This window comes from Zeus faber (genome assembly GCF_960531495.2).
Source record: "Zeus faber genome assembly, chromosome: 14".
NCBI lineage: Eukaryota > Metazoa > Chordata > Actinopteri > Zeiformes > Zeidae > Zeus > Zeus faber.
In genome coordinates, this window is record NC_137200.1 from 25,324,935 (window position 1) to 25,347,942 (window position 23,008).

The 23,008-nt window shown below is 43.7% G+C and overlaps 1 protein-coding gene across 1 annotated transcript; it reads right to left on the minus strand.

Moving 5' to 3' along the window:
• Positions 1–937: 937 nt before the first annotated feature.
• On the minus strand, positions 938–21,697 carry gnb2 (guanine nucleotide binding protein (G protein), beta polypeptide 2). Its single transcript, XM_080013342.1, has 10 exons — positions 21,403–21,697; positions 16,769–16,849; positions 16,162–16,200; positions 12,511–12,617; positions 9,786–9,849; positions 7,575–7,737; positions 6,819–6,885; positions 6,533–6,734; positions 5,584–5,800; positions 938–2,185 (listed from the first exon to the last, which is right to left on the minus strand). Exons 2-10 carry the CDS (start codon positions 16,823–16,825, stop codon positions 2,079–2,081), a joined length of 1,023 nt encoding a protein of 340 aa, XP_079869468.1. The 5' UTR covers positions 16,826–16,849; positions 21,403–21,697; the 3' UTR covers positions 938–2,078.
• Between the last annotated feature and the right edge of the window lie 1,311 nt (positions 21,698–23,008).

Below are 23,008 nucleotides of genomic sequence, written 5' to 3' on the forward strand. Positions count from 1 at the left end.
TTCCACACACCTGGAATCCCATCGCAGACTCGACAGACTGCCCCAGATGAATGTGTTGATTGACAGTGGCAGCCTCTCTGAACACATTCCAGTCCGTGCATTCAAAACAGTCCTGGAGTGCTGAAAGGGCTCCCTCTGGCCAGGTCCTTATCTGCTTCACAGATGGCTTGCTTCTGATGATTCTGGAGGAAGTTACAGTGAGAAATGGTGCAAAACATTCCCTGGAAGCGGAGCCCGGTGATGACGTTTTTACAGGGTTACAAACTAATGCTCATAACTCAGTAACTATAAATAGCAGCACGGTTTTTGGGTGCATAACTGACGTATGTGCAAAACGTGGGAAGTTGTTGCAGGATAGAAATATTGGTCAAGGTGGCAGATTTTAAGAAAGCTCGTCGGCCAAATTCAGTCTCGAAAATGGAATTTTCTCAAAAAGCGTCGATCCTTCCACGCCGAGCCGCGTCCCTGTAGCTGGAAAACTGCTTGAATTAAAGAAAAATAAAGTTGTTTTTGTAAATGTTGGAAGTGTGTATGTACACAATGCGTCACATAAAGATCTCAGCTGGAGGAAGGCGTTGCAAATGATGAGTTGAGAGTTATTAAAATATGAGCCTGTAATGAACCTCTGCTGTAAACTGTACCTTCATTTTCAATAACTTCCCATTTCCAATGCCTTATTAGTGCAGAAATAAGCTCCTAAGAAGATTAGAACCTGTTGAAGTTATTCCTAAAATAACATGGGATGCAACTTCTGATGCCTGGTGTGGGCTCATCGTCCTCCATCCTAATCAAAGGCCAGACAGACAGTGTATATGTGGAACCGGTGTCTAATTGTGTTTTATAAATATTAAACCTCATATCCAAGTTGAAATCACATCTAGAGAATTGAATTGGATTGAAAAGAAGAAATCAAACAGATCCAGTCAAGAGAGGCAATGTGTATTTATTAATAGTATGTACAGATACCATCAAGTTGACATATTAATTGACAATTCGTCATATTGACAAACTTAAAGTTTGAATATTGGCCCCTGCTTGTTTAATATTGTCATAATCATTTATTTTATTTTTTTTTACCTCTTCACAAATCTTGTTAAATTCATGAAGTTAATTTCATAATTCATTCATAATCCGTAGTGTATCGGAGGCACACAGGGAAAACATGAATTAAAAAAGGACTTTAAAGTCAAAACCATCATACATGTAGGTGTAAATATCTATAAAAACAGTAACTACATTATGGCCTTTTTTGTTTGAGCCAAATAAAAGATGTTTCCTTGGACCGTTCCCTCCACGGCTCCCTGTCCACCTGCATTTCCCTTCCAACGTGTTAAAGTGGTAATCCATCACATCCACCGCGACGCGTCACTGAACTCAACGCGAAACTCATTGATTTCGATTTTCTTGGTGGGGACGCGTTTTGTTCATTTTTTTCTGGATGTTCCTCGGTATCGACACTTTCCCGACCACAGCTCGCTACGCTGCTTTAGCTAATTAGCCGCAGCTTCCTTTCACTTCTTGCGGGTGTGGCGGACCACGCCACCAACAATGGAAACGGCACATGCAGAACGCAAACACATTGAAGGGCTCCTTCTTACAAAGTGCCAGATAAATAAAGTATCAAATATGGGATTCTTTAACAAAATGATCTTACGGATTACCACTTTAATCCTAATCCTGTCTGAAATGTGTAGAACTCAGAGAAGTGGAAAACAGAATCAGTTTGAAGTGCATTTTGGACTTTTATCGTAAACAAAGACAGAATCGTCCAATAATCTCTCCTGTTGCCGTTCAGAAAAAAAGTGGGTGCGTGTGCGTGTGTGTGTGTGTGTGTGTGTTTGTGTGTGTGTGTTTGTGTGTGTGTGTGTGTTTGTGTAATATGAACTCATTCTAATTCCTGTCTTACATAGTATGTACAGTACAATGTTTCAGTTCTTTATGTGTGTATCTTACGTACAGTGTAAATACTGTGTGTGTGTGTGTGTGTGTGTGTGTGTGTGTGTGTGTGTGTGTGTGTGTGTGTGTGTGTGTGTGTGTGTGTGTGTGTGTGTGTGTGTGTGTGTGTGTGTGAGAACTGGTCAGTTCCAGATCTTGAGGAAACTGTCCCAGGAGCCGGTGGAGACGGCCATCCCATCGTCCGTGACGCCCAGACAGCTCACACGGTTGTCGTGTCCGGCCAGAACTCCTGCAGCGAGACACGAGAGAGAGATTTAGAACCTCTACGACCTCTACAACTATGACAACCTTCACAACTATTAGAACCTTGAGAGCCTTTAGCACTTTTAGAACCTTTAGAACTATTATAACTATTAGCACCTTTATAACCTTTCAAACTATTAGAAACTAAACCTTTAGGACTATTAGAACCTTCAGAACTATTAGAACCATTAGAGCCTTTAGAACTATGAGAACCTTTAGAGCCTTAAGAACTATTCAAACGTTTAGAACCTCTAGAACTATTCGAACCTTCAGAACTATTAGAACCCTAGGAACTATTCAAACCTTCAGACCTATAGAGCCTTGAGAATTATTAGAACCTTTAGAGCCTTTTGACCAATTAGAACCTTTAGAGCCTTTAGAACTTTTAGAACCTATTATAACCTTTAGAACTTTCATAGCTTTTAGAACTATTCAAACCTTTGGAACTATTTGGAACTATTAGAATCTTTAGAGCCTTGAGAACTATTAGAGCATTTAGAAATATTCAAACTATTACAATCCTTTACAACCTTTAGAACTGTTAGAACCTTTAGAAATATTAGAACCTTTAGAAGTATTAGAACCTTTGGAGCCTTTAGAACTTTTAGAAGCTTTGGAAGTATTTAGAACTATTAGAACCTTTAGAACTATTGCGACTATTCGAACCTCTGAAACCTTTGCAACTATTAGAACATTTAGAACTATTGCGACTATTCGAACCTCTGAAACCTTTGCAACTATTAGAACATTTAGAACTATTAGAACCTGTAGAGCCATTAGAACTATTTTAGAACTATTTCTTTATAACTACTGTATTAGAACCATCACAACCTTTAGAACTATTAGAAATTTTAGAACCTTGAGAACGATTATAGCGATTAGAACCTTCAGAACTATTTGAACCTTTAGACCATTTATAACTATTAGAACCTGGAAAACCTTTGGAGCCTTTAGAACTATTAGAACCTTTATAACTATAATAACCTTCGAAACTATTTAGAACTATTAGAACCTTTAGAGCATTTATAACTATTAGAACCTGGAGAGCCTTTAGAGCCTTTAGAACTATTAGAACCTTTATAACTATAATAACCTTAAAACTATTTAGAACTATTAGAACCTTGAGAACCTTTATAACTATATGAACCTTTTCAACCTTCAGAACTATTAGAACCTTCAGACCTATTACAACCTCTAGAACTATTAGAACCTTTAGAACTTTTAGAACTATTAGAACCTTTATTACTATTGGAACCTTGAGAATTACTAGAACCTGCGCTCTGCTATCTCTCCCAGTGCCAAAACTTATACTCAATACATACACCACACAATAGGTCGACGGTTTGCGGGCCGGGTGGGGTGCGAGCGATGTGGGTGGGGATGTTGCGGGCGGCTGCTATCTTGCCTGTCATGCTCCTGCCCCAACGTGCTTCTGGTCCGTCCCAAAATTTTTATTCCACGCATACTGGCCTAGAACACGGGTTCCACCTAGTTGGGGGATTCGCACCCCCACGCCCCGCAATTCTAACCGCAAAATTGCCGCAAAATTGCCAACAGCACACATTGAGCGCTGGGGTTTTCCTGGAGGGCGGAGCGCTGGTGGGTTGGTGTGGGGGCGTGGCTGGCTCCCTGTCGGCGGAGCTGCGGAGAGTGCCACCGGGTGCCTTTTGGGGGCCCCTGGGCAGCTGCTTGCTGTTGTGGGTGTGGGTTGGGGTGCGATGGGGCGGCTGTCGGCCTCTGCTCCTGCTGCGAGGCTCCTCTGGGTGGGGGGGCCTAGTCGGCTGTAGTGGGGCGGGGCCTCGGTCAGTCTGTCAAGCCGGGACCTAGCGTCTGGCCTGACCCAGCTTCTGTTGTTGTCGCTGTTGTTGTTTCTGTTGTTGCTGCTGTTGCTGCTGTTAGAACAAACTATATGAACCATTTGAGCCATTAGAAACCTTAGAACTATAAGAGCCTTTAGAACTTTTAGAACCATAATAGCCTTTAGAACTGTTAGAACCTTCAGAACCTTTAGAACTATTAGACCCTGTAGAACCTTTAGAACTATTGGAACCTTTGGATGCTTTCAGAACTATTAGAGCCATTCGAGCCTTCAGAACCTTTCGAACCATTAGAACCTTTAGAACTATTGGAACCTTTAGAACCTTTAGAAACTTTCGAAGTATTAGGACCTTTAGAGCCTTTAGAACTATTAGAACCATTGGAACTTTTCGAACCTTAAAAACTATTTAAACCTTTCGTACCTTTCAGAGCCTTTATACCTTTAGAACTGTTAGAAACTTTCGAACTATTAGAGCTTTCAGAACCTTTAGAACTATTGGACCATTAAAGCCTTAAGAATCTTTAGAACTATTAGACCCTTTAGAACATTTAGAAATATTAGTCTTTTTAGAACCTTATAGAGCCTTCAGAACTATTCGAACCTTTAGAACTATTAGAACCATTAGAACCTAACCCCGGCCATCAATATGATGTAGAAGAAAGCGTGATTCGTCAGACCGGGCCACCTTCCATTGCTCCATGGTCCAGTTCTGATGCTCACGTGTCCATTGTAGGTGCTTTGGGTGGTGGACAGGGGTCAGCATGGACACTCTGACTGCTCCCATACGCAGCAAGCTGTGATGCACTGTGTGTTCTGACACCTTTCTATCACAGCACCATTCACCTTTTCACCAATTTGTGCTACAGTAGCTCTTCTGTGGGATCTAAACCAGACGGGCTAGACTTGCTCCCCACGTACATCAATGAGCCTCTGGCGTCCATGACCCTGTCGCCGGTTCACGGGTCGTCCTTCCTTGGAGCACTTTTGGTAGGTAGTAACCACTGCATGGGAACAGCCCACAAGACCTGTGGTTGTGGAGATGCTCTGACCCAGTCGTCCAGCATCACAATGTGCTCCTTGTCAAAGTGGCTCAGATCCTTACGCTGCTTCAACACATCAACTTCAACAACTGACTGTTCACTTGCTGCCTTAACAGGTGCCATTGTAACCAGATGATCTATGTTATTCACTTCACCTTTCACTGCTTCTAATGTTGTGGCTGATTGGTGTATATAGATATTATGACTGGTCAAACGCATCCGTCAGTTATTTCAGATATGAGCCACGGCAACCTCTTCTCCGCCTGGTTTCACGTCCCTTGTATCACTCTGACTACATGCTAATGTAATGCTAACACTAGCTCGTGGTGCCATCTGGGGGCACTACATAGGAATGACAATGAAGGACTCCATGAAGACATGATTCCCACATTAGGTGCATCCTACGTGTAGTGGGAACACTTTGCTACGTTGTTGTGACTATTTTTGTTATTCCTCTCATTGCTTATCGTCAGCAAACTGAAATCTCTGCTCGCCAGTGAAACTCCCGTCGGCTGCTGCACTGACCTGCTCGGTCTCCCTTCATGGCGTCCCAGATGTTGCAGTTGAAGTCGTCGTAGCCCGCGAGCAGCAGGCGCCCGGAGCGCGAGAACGCCACCGAGGTGATGCCGCAGATGATGTTGTCATGGGAGTAGAGGCTGAGCTCCTGGTCGGCCCGCAGGTCAAATAGCCGGCACGTGGCGTCGTCCGAGCCCGTGGCGAAGGCGCTGCCGTTGGGAAAGAACTGAGAGAGAGAGAGAGCGAGAGAGCGAGAGAGCGAGAGAGCGAGAGAGAGAGAGAGAGAGCGAGAGAGAGCGAGAGAGAGAGAGAGAGCGAGAGAGAGAGGCCGACCACTGGAAATACTGGACATTATTTTTCATGTTATGAGAGGAAAGGAGCATGAAAGATTTGATGTTTTCAATTCAGCAACTCAGCTACTTGATCCCCATTACTTCTGATGACTCTGCAAAATGACGTTGTGCAGGCCAAGTCTTTGGGGAGACGATAGAGTCAAGTCGGAGTCCGATTCAAGACGCGTGGAGCTCAACTGTAAGTAAATGGCAGCAGAGCACTGCCGGTCAAACCCGATGTCATCGTAGTGCCGATCAAGTGGCTTTTCAGAGGGTTTCTACCAATGCGTGTGTGTGTGAACAAACGCAGAGACCAAGTCCAAGCGTGAGTTGAGACCAATTCCTCGGAGATCGGGACTCGATCCCTGTGTGATGAACATGGTTTGGGAAACTTGTGTGAAAGCATCAAAGCTTAAAGGGAACCTTTGCTACGAGATACGAGAGTCTCTGTAGTCTCTACCAACTGGAAAAGACTCATCTGGCGATGGGAGCAGCTCCAGGAGAAGCTTGTTCCTGTTTCTGAATAGTTATTGATACGTCCGCGATGGCGGAATGTTAGGAGCTTCGGAATATAAATAACAATAATAAAAACTCTCGACATAGGTAAGGACGTAGACGTCACTCACGCAGACGGCGTTGATGTCTGACTCGTGGCCGGTGAAGGTCTGCCGGCACATGCTGTCCCTGATGTCCCACAGCTTGATGGAGGCGTCGCAGGCTCCGGACACGAAGGTGCGCAGGTCGGGCGACAGCGAGAGGCTCATGACGTCGCCGCTGTGTCCTGAGAACACCGTGGTCTGCTGACTCGTCTCGATGTCCCACAGTGCACTGGGGCAGAGAGCGAGCGCACACTTAAGAGATATGGCCGCCGTTGGCTCGGGGCGGAGCAGTGACAGTGGAACTGAAACTCACCACGTAGTGTCGCCCGAACTCGTGATGATTTGATTGTCGTCAATGAAACGGCAACAGGACAAGTAGCCTGGAAATCGAAAAAAAAAAAAAAAAAAAAGGATTTGGATGAGACACAACAAACAGCATCAAAACGAGAGCATTTGCAGCAAAAATTCTCAAAAATAATCACTCCCTTAGGCAATAGTAATAATGGACAAAAACAGACCGTTTAAAAGATGGAGGTGTGAACCAAGGTCGCGATTCCAACCCAGCGATGAACCACGCCGCCCTTTGAAATCACACTTCCTCTACTCAGCCAAACGGAAGGGAACCACGAGCACCCACGACTCCCAAGCCAAACACCTCGACGACCGCCTCACGAATCATCTGCGTCGCCCGTTGGCGGACCCCGGTGGCGGACCCCGCCATGCAATGCGCTTCCAAACGCTCCGAGGAGGAGGAGGAGGAGGAGGAGCTCCCGAGAGAATTCAAGATTCGGTCTAAAGACTGATATGTGCAAAGCACATGGAACTAGGCCAGTTGGCGAGCTGGGGGGTAAAGGCCATGAGGACAGAAAGGTTATGTTACGCTCGTTTTGACTCTTAACCCTCGAAGTGAACTGCGCTTGAAGCAGTGACGAGGATCTAAAATGTCGTCAACTGTCCAAATAAACTCCTACTTTCATCCAAAGCGACTCCCACTAAAGTACATTTTGATTCCTGTGTGTGTGTGTGTGTGTGTGTGTGTGTGTGTGTGGGTGTGGGGGGCTAAGAGCACCTGTGTGGCCGGGCAGCTCCCGGCTGACCCTCACGTTGCCCTCGCGGGTCTTCAGGCAGTAGATGGAGCAGATGTTGTCCAGTCCTCCGCAGGCCACGAAGTTCCCGGACGGGGCGTAGGCGCAGGTCATGACCCAGGACGAGCGCAGCGGGATGGCGTGCATCTGCGGAGAGGAACCAGTGATCAGGGCGTCGCCGCCGCCGCAACACGTTCTGAGAGCTGGAAACGACGTCACGACACTGTTCTCTGGTGGAACACAGGGATCCTGCTCAGAAATGGGACTCGGCAGCCCCACCCACTGGTTGGAATCGGCACAACGTGCACAACATGCACGGGGAGGATGCTGACGTAGATTAGTGCTTTCAGTGGCTCTCCATGTCAGTGATTCTCAAAATGGGGTCCGCGGGGGTTGTTTTTATATTCTGTATTTTTAAATGGTGGAACAACACAAATATTACAAATACAAATATTCTAATAGATTTCCCTTGATTTGTGTTTGTTTTTCCCACGGGTAGAAGTGTGAGAAATAGGCGTAATATCAAATTATTTTTTGGGACATACAAGAGCGGGGAACTGCTACTCCGTCTCCCATTTAAAGAAACGTGGTGGTCCGATCACCGCGGCCATTTTGGAAATAGAGACCACCCCCCCGCCTCACCCATTTCTTGGCATTTTTCAAAGTTGTGCATCAGGTGGAGTGAAATGACTCTTTAAAGATCTTTATAAGGATCCATTAAAAAGAGACATGGCAAGCTCCAGCCAATTTCACGTCTCGGTTTCAGCCTCCGCACAGAAAACCGAGGTGTGTCAACATGGTGCATTAGCATCACCATGGCAACCGGTGATAAACAAAGTGGCTTCTGACCTACAATGCCCTACTACAGAGAGTCAGGAACGGAGACCGAAAGAGAATAAAAGGAACGTTTTGAGTAGGGATGCAGCGGAACAGTGGTCTCACGGTTCGGTATGTATCACGGTTTTGGGGCCATGGTAACGGCACGGTTTCGGTGTCTTTACATTTAAGAAAAATCATTTAAAAAAAGTTAAAAGGTGTAGAAAAATATTTTTCTAGCAGTCTGTCATAGTGTAACACTCTGTGTGTATGACTGTGGAGGGAGGAGGGAGACGGGGTTGAAGGTCATTGGTGGGTTATGATTTGCCTTAGTTCATCTGATTGCAGGGGGGGTGTCCAGAATAGTGGATAATTCAAATATTAATTTCTGTAATATTTATTTACATATGTATAATATTTTAAAAACGTTTCACAATGAAAAATAAATAAGACTGGTACTATAGTTATCTTTGTGTAGAACAGGTATAACCAGTATTTTTCACACATAAATAATAAAAATGAAATAACTTCTCACAGTCAGACCAGTGCGTGTGTGCCTTCGCTTTAGGAACCGGACGTGACAGAGGGTGCGCTCCTTTACAGACAGGGCACCTCCCGGCGAAGGGAGGAGCATGGGATAACTCTTAGATGGAGGGGGAAATGGCAACTTAAGCTCTTAAAAAGAGGGACACGGCCATCCCAGGGGTTTAATTTCTAACTGGACACCTTGACTCTTTAAGAAAACATTTCTGTGTCATTTTTATCTTGTGTGTCCACTGAGAAGGCTCGCGTAGCTGCGCGCAGTCAAAACAAAAATAAACCTCCCGCACAAAAAGAGGAGAAATGCTGCGCCGCTCCGAATGGACCCTGCACGGACCGCGCACGACTGACGTGGCAGGTGGAGCTGCGGCAGCGGATTCAACAGAAAGCAGCACTTACTGCACGCCGCGCCCGTAAGCTGCACCAAAGCGTCCGGTGGACTTCTACAGCGATACTGTGACACCACGGTTCACGTGTGCGTGTCGTACCGTCAGGGCGTTCCCAACGGTTCTATAACGTACCGTTGCGTCCCTAGTTTTGAGCGGTCTGTCATGAAAATCGAATTGTTCCAACAGATCAATTTAGCGTTTTTTCCAATTAAGGCAAGTGGGCATGGTTGTTTGGAACAACATGAATCCCAAATCAGTAATTAAAAAAATTAAGTATTATTGTTCCTATGGAATCAATGAATCAGCGCAGGGTGCCATTGTAAAGCATTCAATTGCTTAAAAAACGCAGGTGGCGCTGAAAAAGTTTATTTTGGTTTAATGGAAGCTGGTTATAATTCATTAAAGTGTCACAGTTTGAATTTAGTGGAAAAGCTGCCGTGACGACCCCACCTTGTTGGTGGTGTAGCTGTCCCAGATGATCAGTTTTCCATCCTGAGAGGCGCTGACGAGAAGCCTGTGGAGACAAATCAAACATCTCAGCTTTATTCATCTGTAAATTGGAGGGGGTGCACCGCGTGGCCTCTCCCCGCCCTGTGTTGATCTGGTTGTGCCCCGCCTATCTCTCCCAGTGCCAAAACTCAAACTCAGTACATGCACCACACAATAGGCCGAGGGTTTGCAGAACAGGTGGGGTGCGAGCTACAGTATGTGGGTGGAGATGCGGCGGGCAGCTGCCATCATGCCCGTCAGGCTCCTGCCCCGACGTGCTCTGGTCCGTCCTGCAATAATCACACATATTAGCCTAGAACACATATAAACTCGCACATAAATGTTGCTCGGAACAACACTCCACCAGACTAGGGTCTGCAGGACAGGAGGGGTGCGAGGAATTCGGGTTCGACATCCTCGGAGGACGCGTACGTCCACGACCCACAATGTGTGCTGTTGGCGATTGCTTTTAAAATTGAGCACTGGGGGTCTCCAGGGTTGTGGGGCGGGGCAGGGGGTGGTGGAGGGCCCACATATCTGGCTGTCTGCAGCGTCAGCGCGGGGGGCTGACATCCGGTTGTCCTGCGCTGAGCACACTCGGCTACGTGGCGGGGTGCGCGGGGCTTTCCTGCGGCCGCGGGGTGACTGTACGGCTGCAGGACTCGGGGGGGCCTCGGGGGCCTTTTCTGCTGCTTGGAGGCGCCACAACATAATACCCACCTCACACACCAGAACCAATTGGGACAAGTCCTGCGCGCGCGCACACACACACACACACACACACACACACACACACACACACACACACACACACACACACACACACACACACACACACACACACATACACACACCCTCCTGGTTGCATCCCTCTCCTTTTCTTCCTCATTCACTGCCATAACTAAGACAGGAAGAGGCCACGTGTCCAATTGCTGTTCCAGTTTTCCTGGACATAATTAACTCTGTTTTTTTCATGTCGTCCAGTGTTTTGGTTTTTCTGTGTACATGTTGTTTGTTTCTATGTTCATGTTTTTCCGTGTACATGTTGTTGTTTGTTTCTATGTTTATGTTTTTCCGTGTACATGTTGTTGTTTGTTTCTATGTTTATGTTTTTCCGTGTACATGTTTTTGTTTGGTTCTACAGGACACAAGGACACAGGACAGAGTCATGGCAGCAGTTGTTGATGATTAGAGAATGAATAAAGAGTTGCCTTGCAGGTTGAGAAGTTCAACTCCACTTGCAGACAAACTCTGTCCTAGATGCAATGGAACAAATACTCTGATGACAGTACAGGTAACAAAAAAAAATGAATCATTTAAAATTTTCTCTAAAAATCTAGTTAATACTATGCTATTACTGTTAAAAAAAAAACCAAAAAAAAAACTTTTGTTATCAAAACCAAATCTAATCCTTTGATGCACATAGATGAATTGAGGTTATTATTCGTAAACGTGTTAGGTATTCGAACCAATGAATAAAGCTTCACAGGAGGCTACAGGGTTGTTCCTGCTGCACGATGAAACAGAAAACGGCTGCACCAAACTCTGTGTTAATATTTAACCTCTGAACCAACAAATGGATGGTTTACATTGTCAACAAGTCATCGTAGGCCCAACTTTAACATTAGAGACAGTATATATATATATATATATATATATATATATATATATATATATATATATATACACACACACACACACACACACACACACACACACACACACACACACACACACACACACACACACACACACACACACACTGATCAGCCACAACATTAACAGCACCACTAATACTGTGCAGCTCCTCCTTGTTTCCTCAAAACAGCTGTGACCCGTGGAGGCATGGACTCCACCAGACCCTGAAGGTGTCCTGTGGTATATGCACCAAGATGTCAGCAGCAGATCTTTTAAGTCCTGGAAGTTGGGAGGTGGAGCCCCGTGGATCGAAGCTTGTTGTTCCAGCACATCGCACAGATGTTCCATCGGATCAGACCCTAACCCCGCCCATCCTCATGATGTAGAAGAAAGCGTGATTCGTCAGACCGGGCCACCTTCTTCCATTGCTCCATGGTCCAGTTCTGATGCTCACGTGTCCATTGTAGGAGCTTTGGGTGGTGGACAGGGGTCAACATGGACACTCTGACCGCTCCCATACGCAGCAAGCTGTGATTCACTGTGTGTTCTGACACCTTTCCATCATAGCACCATTCACTTTTTCACCAATTTGTGCTACAGCAGCTCTTCTGTGGGATTCAAACCAAACGGGCTAGACTTGGCTCCCCACGTGCACCGCCGAGCCTTGGGCGTCCATGACCCTGTCGCCGGTTCACCGGTCTCCTTTCTTGGAGCACTTTTGGTCGGTAGTAACCACTGCATGGCGGGAACAGCCCACAAGACCTGTGGTTTTGGAGATGCTCTGACCCAGTCGTCTAGCATCACAATGTGCTCCTTGTCAAAGTGGCTCAGATCCTTACGCTGCTTCAACACATCAACTTCAACAACTTGACTGTTCACTTGCTGCCTAATATATCCCACCCCTTGACAGGTGCCATTGGAACCATTTGATGCAGACAGGAAGGCCCCGGTTAAATTGGAACCCACAACCTTCTGCTGTGAAGTATCACTGCTGAGGACTTATTCAGGAGAAGAAACAGTTTGAACCTCCATGTGAAGTGGATCGTACCTGGAGTCCGAGCCCCAGTGCATGGCGTAGATCTTGGCCAGGTGACCACGCAGCGTGCGTCGTGTCCTCATCTGGATCCTCCCGACGGGGTCCAGGCCGGCGGTGATCTGGAGCAGAGACGCTGAGGTTAGCTTTCTGAGCCTCATCTGAGCCCGATCTGAGCCTCATCTGAGCCTCATCTGAGCCCGATTTGAACCCAATCTGAGCCTCATGTAAGCCCCATCTGAGCCCGATCGGAACCTGATCTGAGCCCATTCTGAACCTCATCTGAGCCCTAGCTGAGCCTTATCTGAGCCCGATTTGAACCCTATCTGAGCCTCATCTGAGCCCGATCTGAGCCCCATCATAGCATCATCTGAGCCCCATCATAGCATCATCTGAGCCTCATCATAGCCTCATCTGAACACTCATCTGAGCCATCTGAACTTGATACGAGCCCGATCTGAACCTCATCTGATCCCAATCGGAGTCTCATCTGAGCCTCATTTGAGCCCGATCTGAGCCTCATCTGATACCAATCTGAGCCCGATCTGAGCCTCATCTGATCCCAATCTGAGCCGATCCGAGCCTCATCTGAGCCCGATCTGAGTCTGATCATAGCCCCATCTGAGCCTCATCTGAACCTATCTGAGCCTTATCAGAGCCTTTTTTGAACCCGGTCTGAGCCCCATCTGAGCCCGATCTGAGCCTCATTTGAGACTCATCTGAGCCCCATCTGAGTCTCATCAGAGCCTGAATTTGAACCTGATCCTAGCCTGGTCTAATCCGATGTGAGCCTCATCTGAGCCCAATCAGAGCCTGAGTCTCTGTTGTTGTTGGTCAGACTTTTTTTTTATTTTAGTGTTTTCTGGTCTAAAAGTATCTGAAAACACAACAACGGCAGTACGCACAGACATGGTTGAGGTCTCGTTAGAACCAGGATGTTTGTTTCATGTTTCGAGTTTGATCAACATTTGGAGCAGAAATTAATGCAAAAACCATCGTAATTTCATTAGGTTCAGGAGCGGGCCGCTTTGTGACATCATTCAAAGTTCAGCCCGAGCTTCGTCCATTGGAGGTCATTCCACTGTTGCCACTTGCGAGTACAGCATCTACACAGACATAGGCTTGAGATTGGTGCTGTGTTTAAATGAAACTTGGAAAACTGTAACTCGTTCTGCGTTTTACAAAACCCCGGAAACTTTAATCATTCAAAGAACACGTTTTCACACCGCAGGAAGTTCTATGAAAACTTCGGAGGAACCGCGCCTTTCTTCTGTGTGCACACTGCGTCATCCATGAACGACCGTAATTGTTAAAACAGTGTTCTTGAGGGATATTTAAACTGAATGACAGAAAAGGAACATGCCGTAAGTGCACGTTGAGCTAGTCGTAACTAGGGTTGGGTACCGAATAGTGGTGTGACGGAACGTAGTTGATCCTTGATCCATACAGATCGCCCCGCCCATGGTTCGGCTCGCATGTGAACCCTGGATCAATTGCAAGGGTGAGATATTCTGTGTTTGTGACGGCGCCCATGGAGTTGGCTTGCACCTCCAGAGCAACGGGTCCGAATCGCGTTTTATTTTAGTCCCAAAGGTTTAAAAAGTTGATGAAATGTCTGTGAGGGACATGCAGTGTTGAATCCGTTTGAATGGGACAGCGTTGTTGGGAACTTCCACTTGTGACATCATGAACCGATGTTATATAAATCCGCTTTACATCTCGAGGTGGTCATTCGCATTCAGAGAGTTGTGCGGCGTTGCGGTGTTCAATGTAAACTCGGAAAACTGTAACGTGCTATGTTTCAAAAAACCTGCAAAACTGTAATACTTACCTAAGACGACTAAACTGGACCCTAAGTATTGCTGCCTGCAGCTATATTTATTAACATTATGATTATGATTATTATTATTATTATTATTATTATTATTATTATTATTATTTGAATAAGGCTGCACAATCACAAGTAAGTAATGAATTATCAGGAAGTGAAAGAAAGGGGTAAGGGCAGCATGCAACCTGGGCTGAACTAAGTTAAAGTGTCAGTGTATTTTTTGACAAATACCTTGATACTGATAATTTGACAGTATATTGAGGGATGACTATTGGTGCTTTTTTAAGACACACACAAAAGAATCTAAGCAGCTACAGTAGAACAGTCTATGAAGTTCAAAAAAGTGCATTACTTTACCGTCACGCTCCATAAAGACATTTAACTTTATCATAATATTAGAATAACAACGTCCCAGACGATATCTAGTCTTATATCACAATATCGATATTATAACAATACAAGATCTGTTTGCTTTGTTGTGGTGTTGTTCTGGTTTTTAGGATTTATTGTAATCAGTGATGAATTAATTCCCTTCCACAATGACATGATATCCATTAATAGCATTTGATATCAAGATAATAAGATAAGATAACACTTCAGTCAAGTCAGAATATTAAAAAAATATTAAAAACAAGCTTAATTTGAGCTGTAGGCTAAATAATAACAAAGATCTGGTCCTAAGTTAATATTAACAATAAAAAAATATAATTCAGATTGTATTTCCTTTTGTGGAAAGTCCATTTGTAAGTGAAGAAAAAAGGAGTAAGAAAAACTAATAATAATAATAATAATAATAATAATGTAGCTGCAGGCAGCAATACACAAGGTCCAGTTTAGTCGTGTTAGGTACGTTTTACAGTTGTCCAAGTTACCGTAATGCCGGGCATGATACGAATTCAGCCCGATTCTGTCGTGGCGGAACAATTTCCAGCGTGGAAATGTGAATGTTGGGAAGGACGAACCGACTTCCATACCTCGTGTAGTGTAAACTTTGATTTTACCTCACCTCATGTTGCTGCGCAGGTAACATAAAGCGCCGTGTCGTAAAATATTACCGTCAGCAGTTGTGGTGGAACGCGACGCTTGGCCAAATGACTCATTGGATGGATTACTATTTGTCCATCTGGTCCCGTGCAGCGGCAGCATGAGGTGAGGTGAATTCAAGTTTACATCTTCAATTTTGCAACATAAATTTATACCGTGGGCACAGTATTACAGGGTTCAGAACAGTGGTTGCTTGATACCGCGGTATACCTCAAACGATATACCCTTACCTCCCTAATTATGATCCATCCTGGATCATGTAGTGCGGACACAAGAGAAAGGGACGGTTCCTCTGATTATAGTTTTTTCGGGGTTTTGTGAAACGCAGCACAAGTTACGGTTTTCCGAGTTTCCATTAAATGCAGCGTCGGCTCTGGTTGTCTGTCTTTGGTGGCAAACGCTCTGCAGTCCACAGGGCATAAGTCATTGGCTGCAAAAGAGCCCCAAGAGATGAAGCTTGGACTTACATAACTTTGGATGATGTCACAAAGTGGCCGCTCTTCAAACTAATCAAATGGCCTCAACGTTCTTCTACTTCCGATAAAATGATGACAGTTTTTCACAAATTTCTGCTCCAAATGTAGATCGATATTGATCAAACTCGAACGGTAAGTCGTCTGAAACAACCCGCTTCTGAAGAGACTGTAACCAGGTCTTTGTGTACTGAGGTTGCCGTGTTCCATTTAATTTTAGCCTGGAAAACGCCAAGAAGATTAATAATAATAGAAATCTGAGCAAAAACAGGGCTTGAACCCTAATAATAATAATAATAATACTGTTTAGACACGTACCTGGGTCAGGGTGGAGTCTCCACATGCTTTCCTGGCGTCCTAACACCCGGAGACAAAGAATTAACAAATAGAAAATTCCATCTTTTTTCTTTTTTTTAAGAAATCACGGATTCAAAATAAGTTTGCAGTTTATGAATTTAAAGAGTGAACATTTCTAACACAAGACTTAATTCCAACTGTAGGAGAATAATTCTGGCGCAGCAACTAGTCTGTTTTGAATGTTGTTAGACTTGTATTATATCAGATTAGTTCTACTTAGATAAACTGCCTCTTTTAATTGACATTCATTTAAAGACTTGTATTAGACATTTATAGAATCAACATATTTATTTCTCACTACTGGACGACAGAACAACTACTAATCTGTGAATTTTGCTTCGGTATAATGTCAGGAATATGAAACAAAGAAAGGCGTGACAGGAATTTCAAAGACATTTATCTTTATAATTAAAACTGTATCATTCTTGCATTTCATGTTCAATTACAAATCTTTCAAGTAGATTTGAATGTGTTGTTTCCCAGGTTTCAACCATCTCCAGGAATTTGGTTAATTTTTTCACTTCAATGCATTTTGAGCTACAATTGCCCGGGACATCGTCGGACTCACTCTGATCTGGTTCCTCAGCTGCTCGGCCTCCTGGCGGAGCTGCTCCAACTCACTCATCTTGTCTCAGTTTGGGTCGCTCTCCTGTGGAAGGTCCAGAGTTCTCATCACATCCCAGTTTATACAACGCTAGTGGAACCAGGAAATAAAGATCAACTATTATCAAATAACATGCAGTGACAATGACTCTACACCTTCGATACAGCACAAACAGGAGAAAGAGCCCAATATATTGCAAATTAAACTGGCCTTTTGAAAGTATTTCACACAGATCTACTCTGAGAAATGATCTCCGGATTTAGTTAAACAGCACCGTGAGAAAATCCCTGTAATCTCTTTATGGCGGCCATGTCTGGTTTACTAATTCAGTCGAATAATCTGCAGTAACTAAGCTTCTGTGGAGCTTCAGCATCTGGTCGCAGCTGGAACGCCGCTAACACCTCCGCTGGGGTCACATCCTGGATCCTGAGGCTCCTCTTCCTGCTGGACGTACAGTTCCACATGCAAACTGGAGGGCGTGTGGATTTGCATGAGCCAAGCCATTCAAATCCACCGCACAACGCCCACACATGAGAGACTGTATGTCAGCGTTGCACGAGAGTCACTCTTACATCCGACTGGTCTTAGTTGGACGAGGAAACAAGAAACTGAGATCCAGGGCACGGGCGTACACACGAAGAATAATATACGTACAGTTGGGCCTCGGGGGGGGGTCCTCCAACGCCCTTGGGGATATTTTTACAATATTTTTTGGTGAATGTTCCTCCACATCCACACTTTACTGACCACAGCTCGCTACACTGCATTACCTCACTCACCACGGCCGTCTTTCACTACTTTGCATTTTTGTTGGGGAAGGCGACGGACCCTGCCACCAACCATGTTAAAACAGCACATCCATAAAACAAATGCATTGTTGGAGTTCATCTGCGTTCATCTAACCCTACACAACACACACACGCACACACACACATACACTGAAATGAAATGGACCCTTGGACAGACTTGGAACACAGTGTGGCTTACAGTTCTAGCTACACTCTAATTTCTCTGTATTGTATGAATATATTTCTCCATATTTTATGAATATATTTATCTATATTTTATTAATATATTTCTGTGTATTTTATGAAGATATTTCTCTATGTTATGAATATATTTATCTATATTTTATTAGTATATATCTCTATGTTATGAATGTATTCTCTGTATTTTATCAATATATTTCTGTGTATTTTATGAATATATTTCTCTGAATGTAATGAATATATTTATATATTTCTCCATATTTTATGAATATATTTCTCTGTATTTTATGAACATATTTCTCTGTATTTTATGAATATATCTAGCAATATTTCATAAATATAATTTTCTGTATTCTATAAATATATTTCTCTGTTATAAATATATTTCACTATGTTACGAATATATTTATCAATATTTTATGAATATATACTTCTCTGTAAGTTGTGAATTTTTTCCTCTGTGTGTTATGAATATGTTTATATATATTTTATGAATATATTCTCTATATTTTATGAATATATTCCTCTGTATTTTATGAATGTATTTCTCTGTATGTTATGAATATATTCCTCTATGTTAATCATATATTTATATTTTGTGAATATATATTTCTCTGTATTTTATTTTATTTTTTCTGTACTTTATGAATATATTTATCTTTATATCATGAATATATCTATATTTTAATCATATATTTATCTGTATGTTATGAATATATTTCTCTGTTATTAATATATTTATCTATATTTTATGAATATATTCCTCTGTATTTTATAATATATTTCTCTGTATGTTATGAATATATCTATTTGTCTGTTATGAACATATTTATCTATATTTTGTGAATATATATTTCTCTGTATATCAAATATATTTATCTATATTTTATTAATATATTTCTCTGTATTTTATGAATATATTTATCTATATTTTATGAATATTTTCTTCTGTACTTTATGCATATATTTCTCTGTATTGGATGAATATTTTTCTCTGTATATTATGAATACATTTTGCTGTATTTTATGAATATATTCCTTTATATTTTATGAATATATTTCTCTGTATGTTATGAATATATTTTTTTTTATGTTATGAATATATGTATATATATTTTGTGAATATATATTTCTCTGTATATTATAAATATATTTATCTATATTTTATGAATATTTTCTTCTGTATTTTATGAATATATTTCTCTGTATTGTATGAATATTTTTCTCTATATTATGAATATATTTCACTGTATTTTATGAATATATTTCTCTGTATGTATGAATATATTTCTCTCTTTTATTAATATATTTATCTGTGTTTTATGAATATATTTCTCTGTATTTTATGAATATATTTCTCTATTTTTAATGAATATATTCCTCTGTATTTTACAAATATATTTATCTATATTTTGTGAATATATATTTCTCTGTATTTTATTTATATATTTTTTGTACTCTATGAATATCTTTTTCTGTGTTTTATGAATATATTTTTCTATATTTTAGGAATATATTTCTATGTATTTTATGAATATATTTCTCTATATTTTATGAATATATTTGTCTTTATTTTATGAATATATTTTGCTGTATGTTATGAATATATTAACTTATATTTTATGAATATATGTATCTATATTTTACAAATATATTTCTATATTTTATAAATATATTCATCTATATTTTATGAATATATTTCTCTATATTTTATGAGTATATTTCTCTGAATTGTATGAATACATTTCTTTATATTGTATGAATATATTTCTCTGTATTTTATGAATATACAGTATTTCTCTGTATTATGAATATATACAGCATCTATTTCTCCTCCTATCTGGTTGTGTGCACAAACCACCACAGAGAAGCCTTCCTCCCTAAAGCAACCTGGCTCAACGGCTTCAAGATACAAGATTTCCGATGATGATGCAGCTGAGAAACACGGAAACACGGTGGGGTTCCACGGTGGGGCCCCCACGTTGGGGCTCCACGGTAGGGTTCCACGGTCTGGCCCAGCAGTGGGGCGCCAGCGTCTATGCAAACTATGCAAAATGTCAGAAGGTCTGGCCGCACCCCTTAAATGTACAGTGTCTGGGATGGGGATGAGGGAACCAGGAGGAACCAGGAGGAACCGGGGGGAACCAGAAAGAAGGGGGGGGGGGCAAGGGGGAACCAGGAGGAACCAGACCGAACCAGACGGAACCAGACAGAACAAGACGGAATGGGGGAACCAGGAGGAACCAAGGGGAACCAGACAGAACGGGGTGGAACAAGGGAGAACCAGGAGGAACCAGGGGGGGCCAGGGGGAACCAGGGGGAACCAGACGGAACGGAGTGGAACAAGGGGGGACCAGGAGGAAGCAGGAGGATCCAGGGGGTGCCGGGGGAACCTGGAGGAACCAAGGGAAACCAGGGGGGGCAGGGGGAACCAAGAGGAACCAGATGGAACCAGGGGGAGCAAGGGGAACCAGGGGGAACCAGAAAGAACCAGGGGGGACCAGGAGGAACCAGGAGGAACCAAATGGAACCAGAGGGGGCCAGGAGGAACCATAAGGAACAAGGGGGAACCAGGAGGAACCAGAAGGAACCAGGGGAAACCAGTATGTACCAGGAGGAACCGGGGGGAACCAGGAGGAACCTGGGTGAACCAGGAGGAACCAGACGGAATGGGGTGGAACAAGGGGGGACCAGGAGGGACCAGGAGGAACCAGGAGGAACCAGGGGGGGCCAGGGAAGAACAAGGGGGGACCAGATGGAACCTGGCGAATGGGGAGGAACAAGGGGGAGCCCAGGAGAAACCAGGGGAAGGCAGGAGGATCAAGGCAGGAGGATCCAGGGGGTGCCAGGGGGAACCTGGAGGAACCAAGGGAAACCAGGGGGGGCCAGGGGGAACCAAGAGGAACCAGATGAAACCAGATGGAGCAAGGGGGACCAGGAAGAACCAGAAGAAACCAGGGGGGACCAGGGGGAACCATGAGGAACCAGATGGAACCAAAGGGGGCCAGGGGGAACCATGAGGAACAAGGGGGAACCAGGAGGATCCAGAAGGAACCAGGGGGAACCAGGGCCCAGAGGACGGGCCCTGGTCACGGAGTGCAACAGAATATTCTCAGAAATAAATAAAAACAAAAAGCCCAGAATAGATGTTCTGCTGCTGGGAGCTGGTTCACATGGCGGCTCCTCCCATAAGAAGCTCCGGAGGAAGCCGCAGTGGAAGCCGAGCAGATGGAGATGAAGGTGGAGGTGGCGGTGGAGATGGAGGTGGGGGTGGAATGGAGATGGAGGTGGGGGTATAGACGAAGATGGGGGTGAAGGAGAAGCTCCTTCTGCGGAGCTTTGTCCGCATTTCAACACATGATGAGTTTTATAAATGTGGGGCGGGGGGAGGGGGTCGGATCTGCGGATCAATGATGGACGGTATCGATCCGAACCCGGGGGTTCGGGCGGGGGGACGTCGTCTCCCCTCCCTGCCACGACACACGGGCTGACACATTTAAATCCCGAAACGAACCCCCGCGTTCAAAAACAACCGAAGCATCACAAGGTCCACCCGCCCTACAGCGGTACAGCCCATAATAACCTTGAGAAGACAACGGGCTTTGGTACCTGTCAATTCCTCCGATGGTTCCGATGTTTTTTTCCTGCCGTTCCTCCCTCCTCCCGCCGGGATCAATGTTCCGAGGAAGCGGCGACGATCAGAATGTGGACGGAGGGGTTCGGCTCCGGGGTTGCTTCCGCAGGCTCCGGGGTTGGTTCCGCAGGCTCCGGGGTTGGTTCCGCAGGCTCCGGGGTGGTTCCAGGTCCAGGACGCGTCAGAGCAGCACCAGCAGCAGCCCGTCCATGATGGATCCTAGTCCTGCTTCCTCACTCCATGAGAGCAGAACATCCTGGATGAGGCTTCAACGCGGATCCTGCTTCCACTGTGACGTAGTGTCCTCTGCTCTCCTTCCTCTCCGGGGCTCCTCCCCCTCTTCTTCCTCTCTTCTTCCTCCTCCTCTTCCTCCCCCCCCCCTCCCTCTTCTTCCTCTCTTCCTCCTCCTCCTCCTCCTCCTCCTCCTCCTCCTCCTCCTCTTCCTCCCCCCGCCCCCCTCGTCTTCCTCTCTTTCTCCTCTTCCTCCTCCTGCTCCTCCCCCTCCTCTTCCTCCTCATCCCCCTCCTCTTCCTCCCTTCCTCCTTGTCTTCCTCCTCCTCCTTCTCCTACTCCTCTTCCTCCTCCTCTCTTCCTCTTCCTCCTCTTCCTCCTACTCTTCCTCCTCCTCCCCCTCTTCTTCTTCTCTTCCTCCTCCTCCTCTTCCTCATCCTCTTCCTCTTCCTTCTCCTCTTCCTCTTCTCTGGAGAAGGACAGGAAGTGGTTTGAGTTTAGTGTGAGTACAGTATAGTGTATATACTGTATAAATATACATATATACTGTATATATATACATTGTACTTTGTGTACAATATATATATATATATATATATATATATATATATATATATATACATACGGTAAACATATATACATATATTTATACCGATGTACATTATATATATGTATACAGTAAAAACACTATATATATATATATATATATATACAGAATATACACTCTATATATATAGTATACTGTATATATTTGTGCGTATCCAGATACATATATATATGTATTACAGATATATATATATATATATATATATATATATGATGTGTATACAGTACATATAGTGTATATATATACACTACATATATAGTATATAGACCATATATATATATTTATATATATATATATATATAAAACCTATATTTAACTAACACCTTTTGGAAATGAGATCTAGTCAAGAAAGGGTCAAATAGCAACATCAAACAAAAAACAGGAACCACAATAGCAAGAATACTGCAGTACAACAAAAATACATGACACAATACAGTGTATAAACAATGCATCCTGACGCAACTACAACTGACAGAGACCTGCACTTCCCTTATTCTATGTTTAAAACTCTTTTAACAGATAAGGGTGTCATGTTTGAGCTTGGCCTGCAAATGGTTCCAGGACCAAGCATCGTAGATGAACAGGCTCGTTTTGCCAACCTCTGTTCTGACAGAACACACTTCAACACACTTTAAACTGAAGCCCAACTCGTCCTTTCTCTCTCTAAAGGTTATTTAGTGATAATGGACAGCCGGCTGCACATTATCCTGCTTATTACTGAATACATGAATACTCTGAGATGG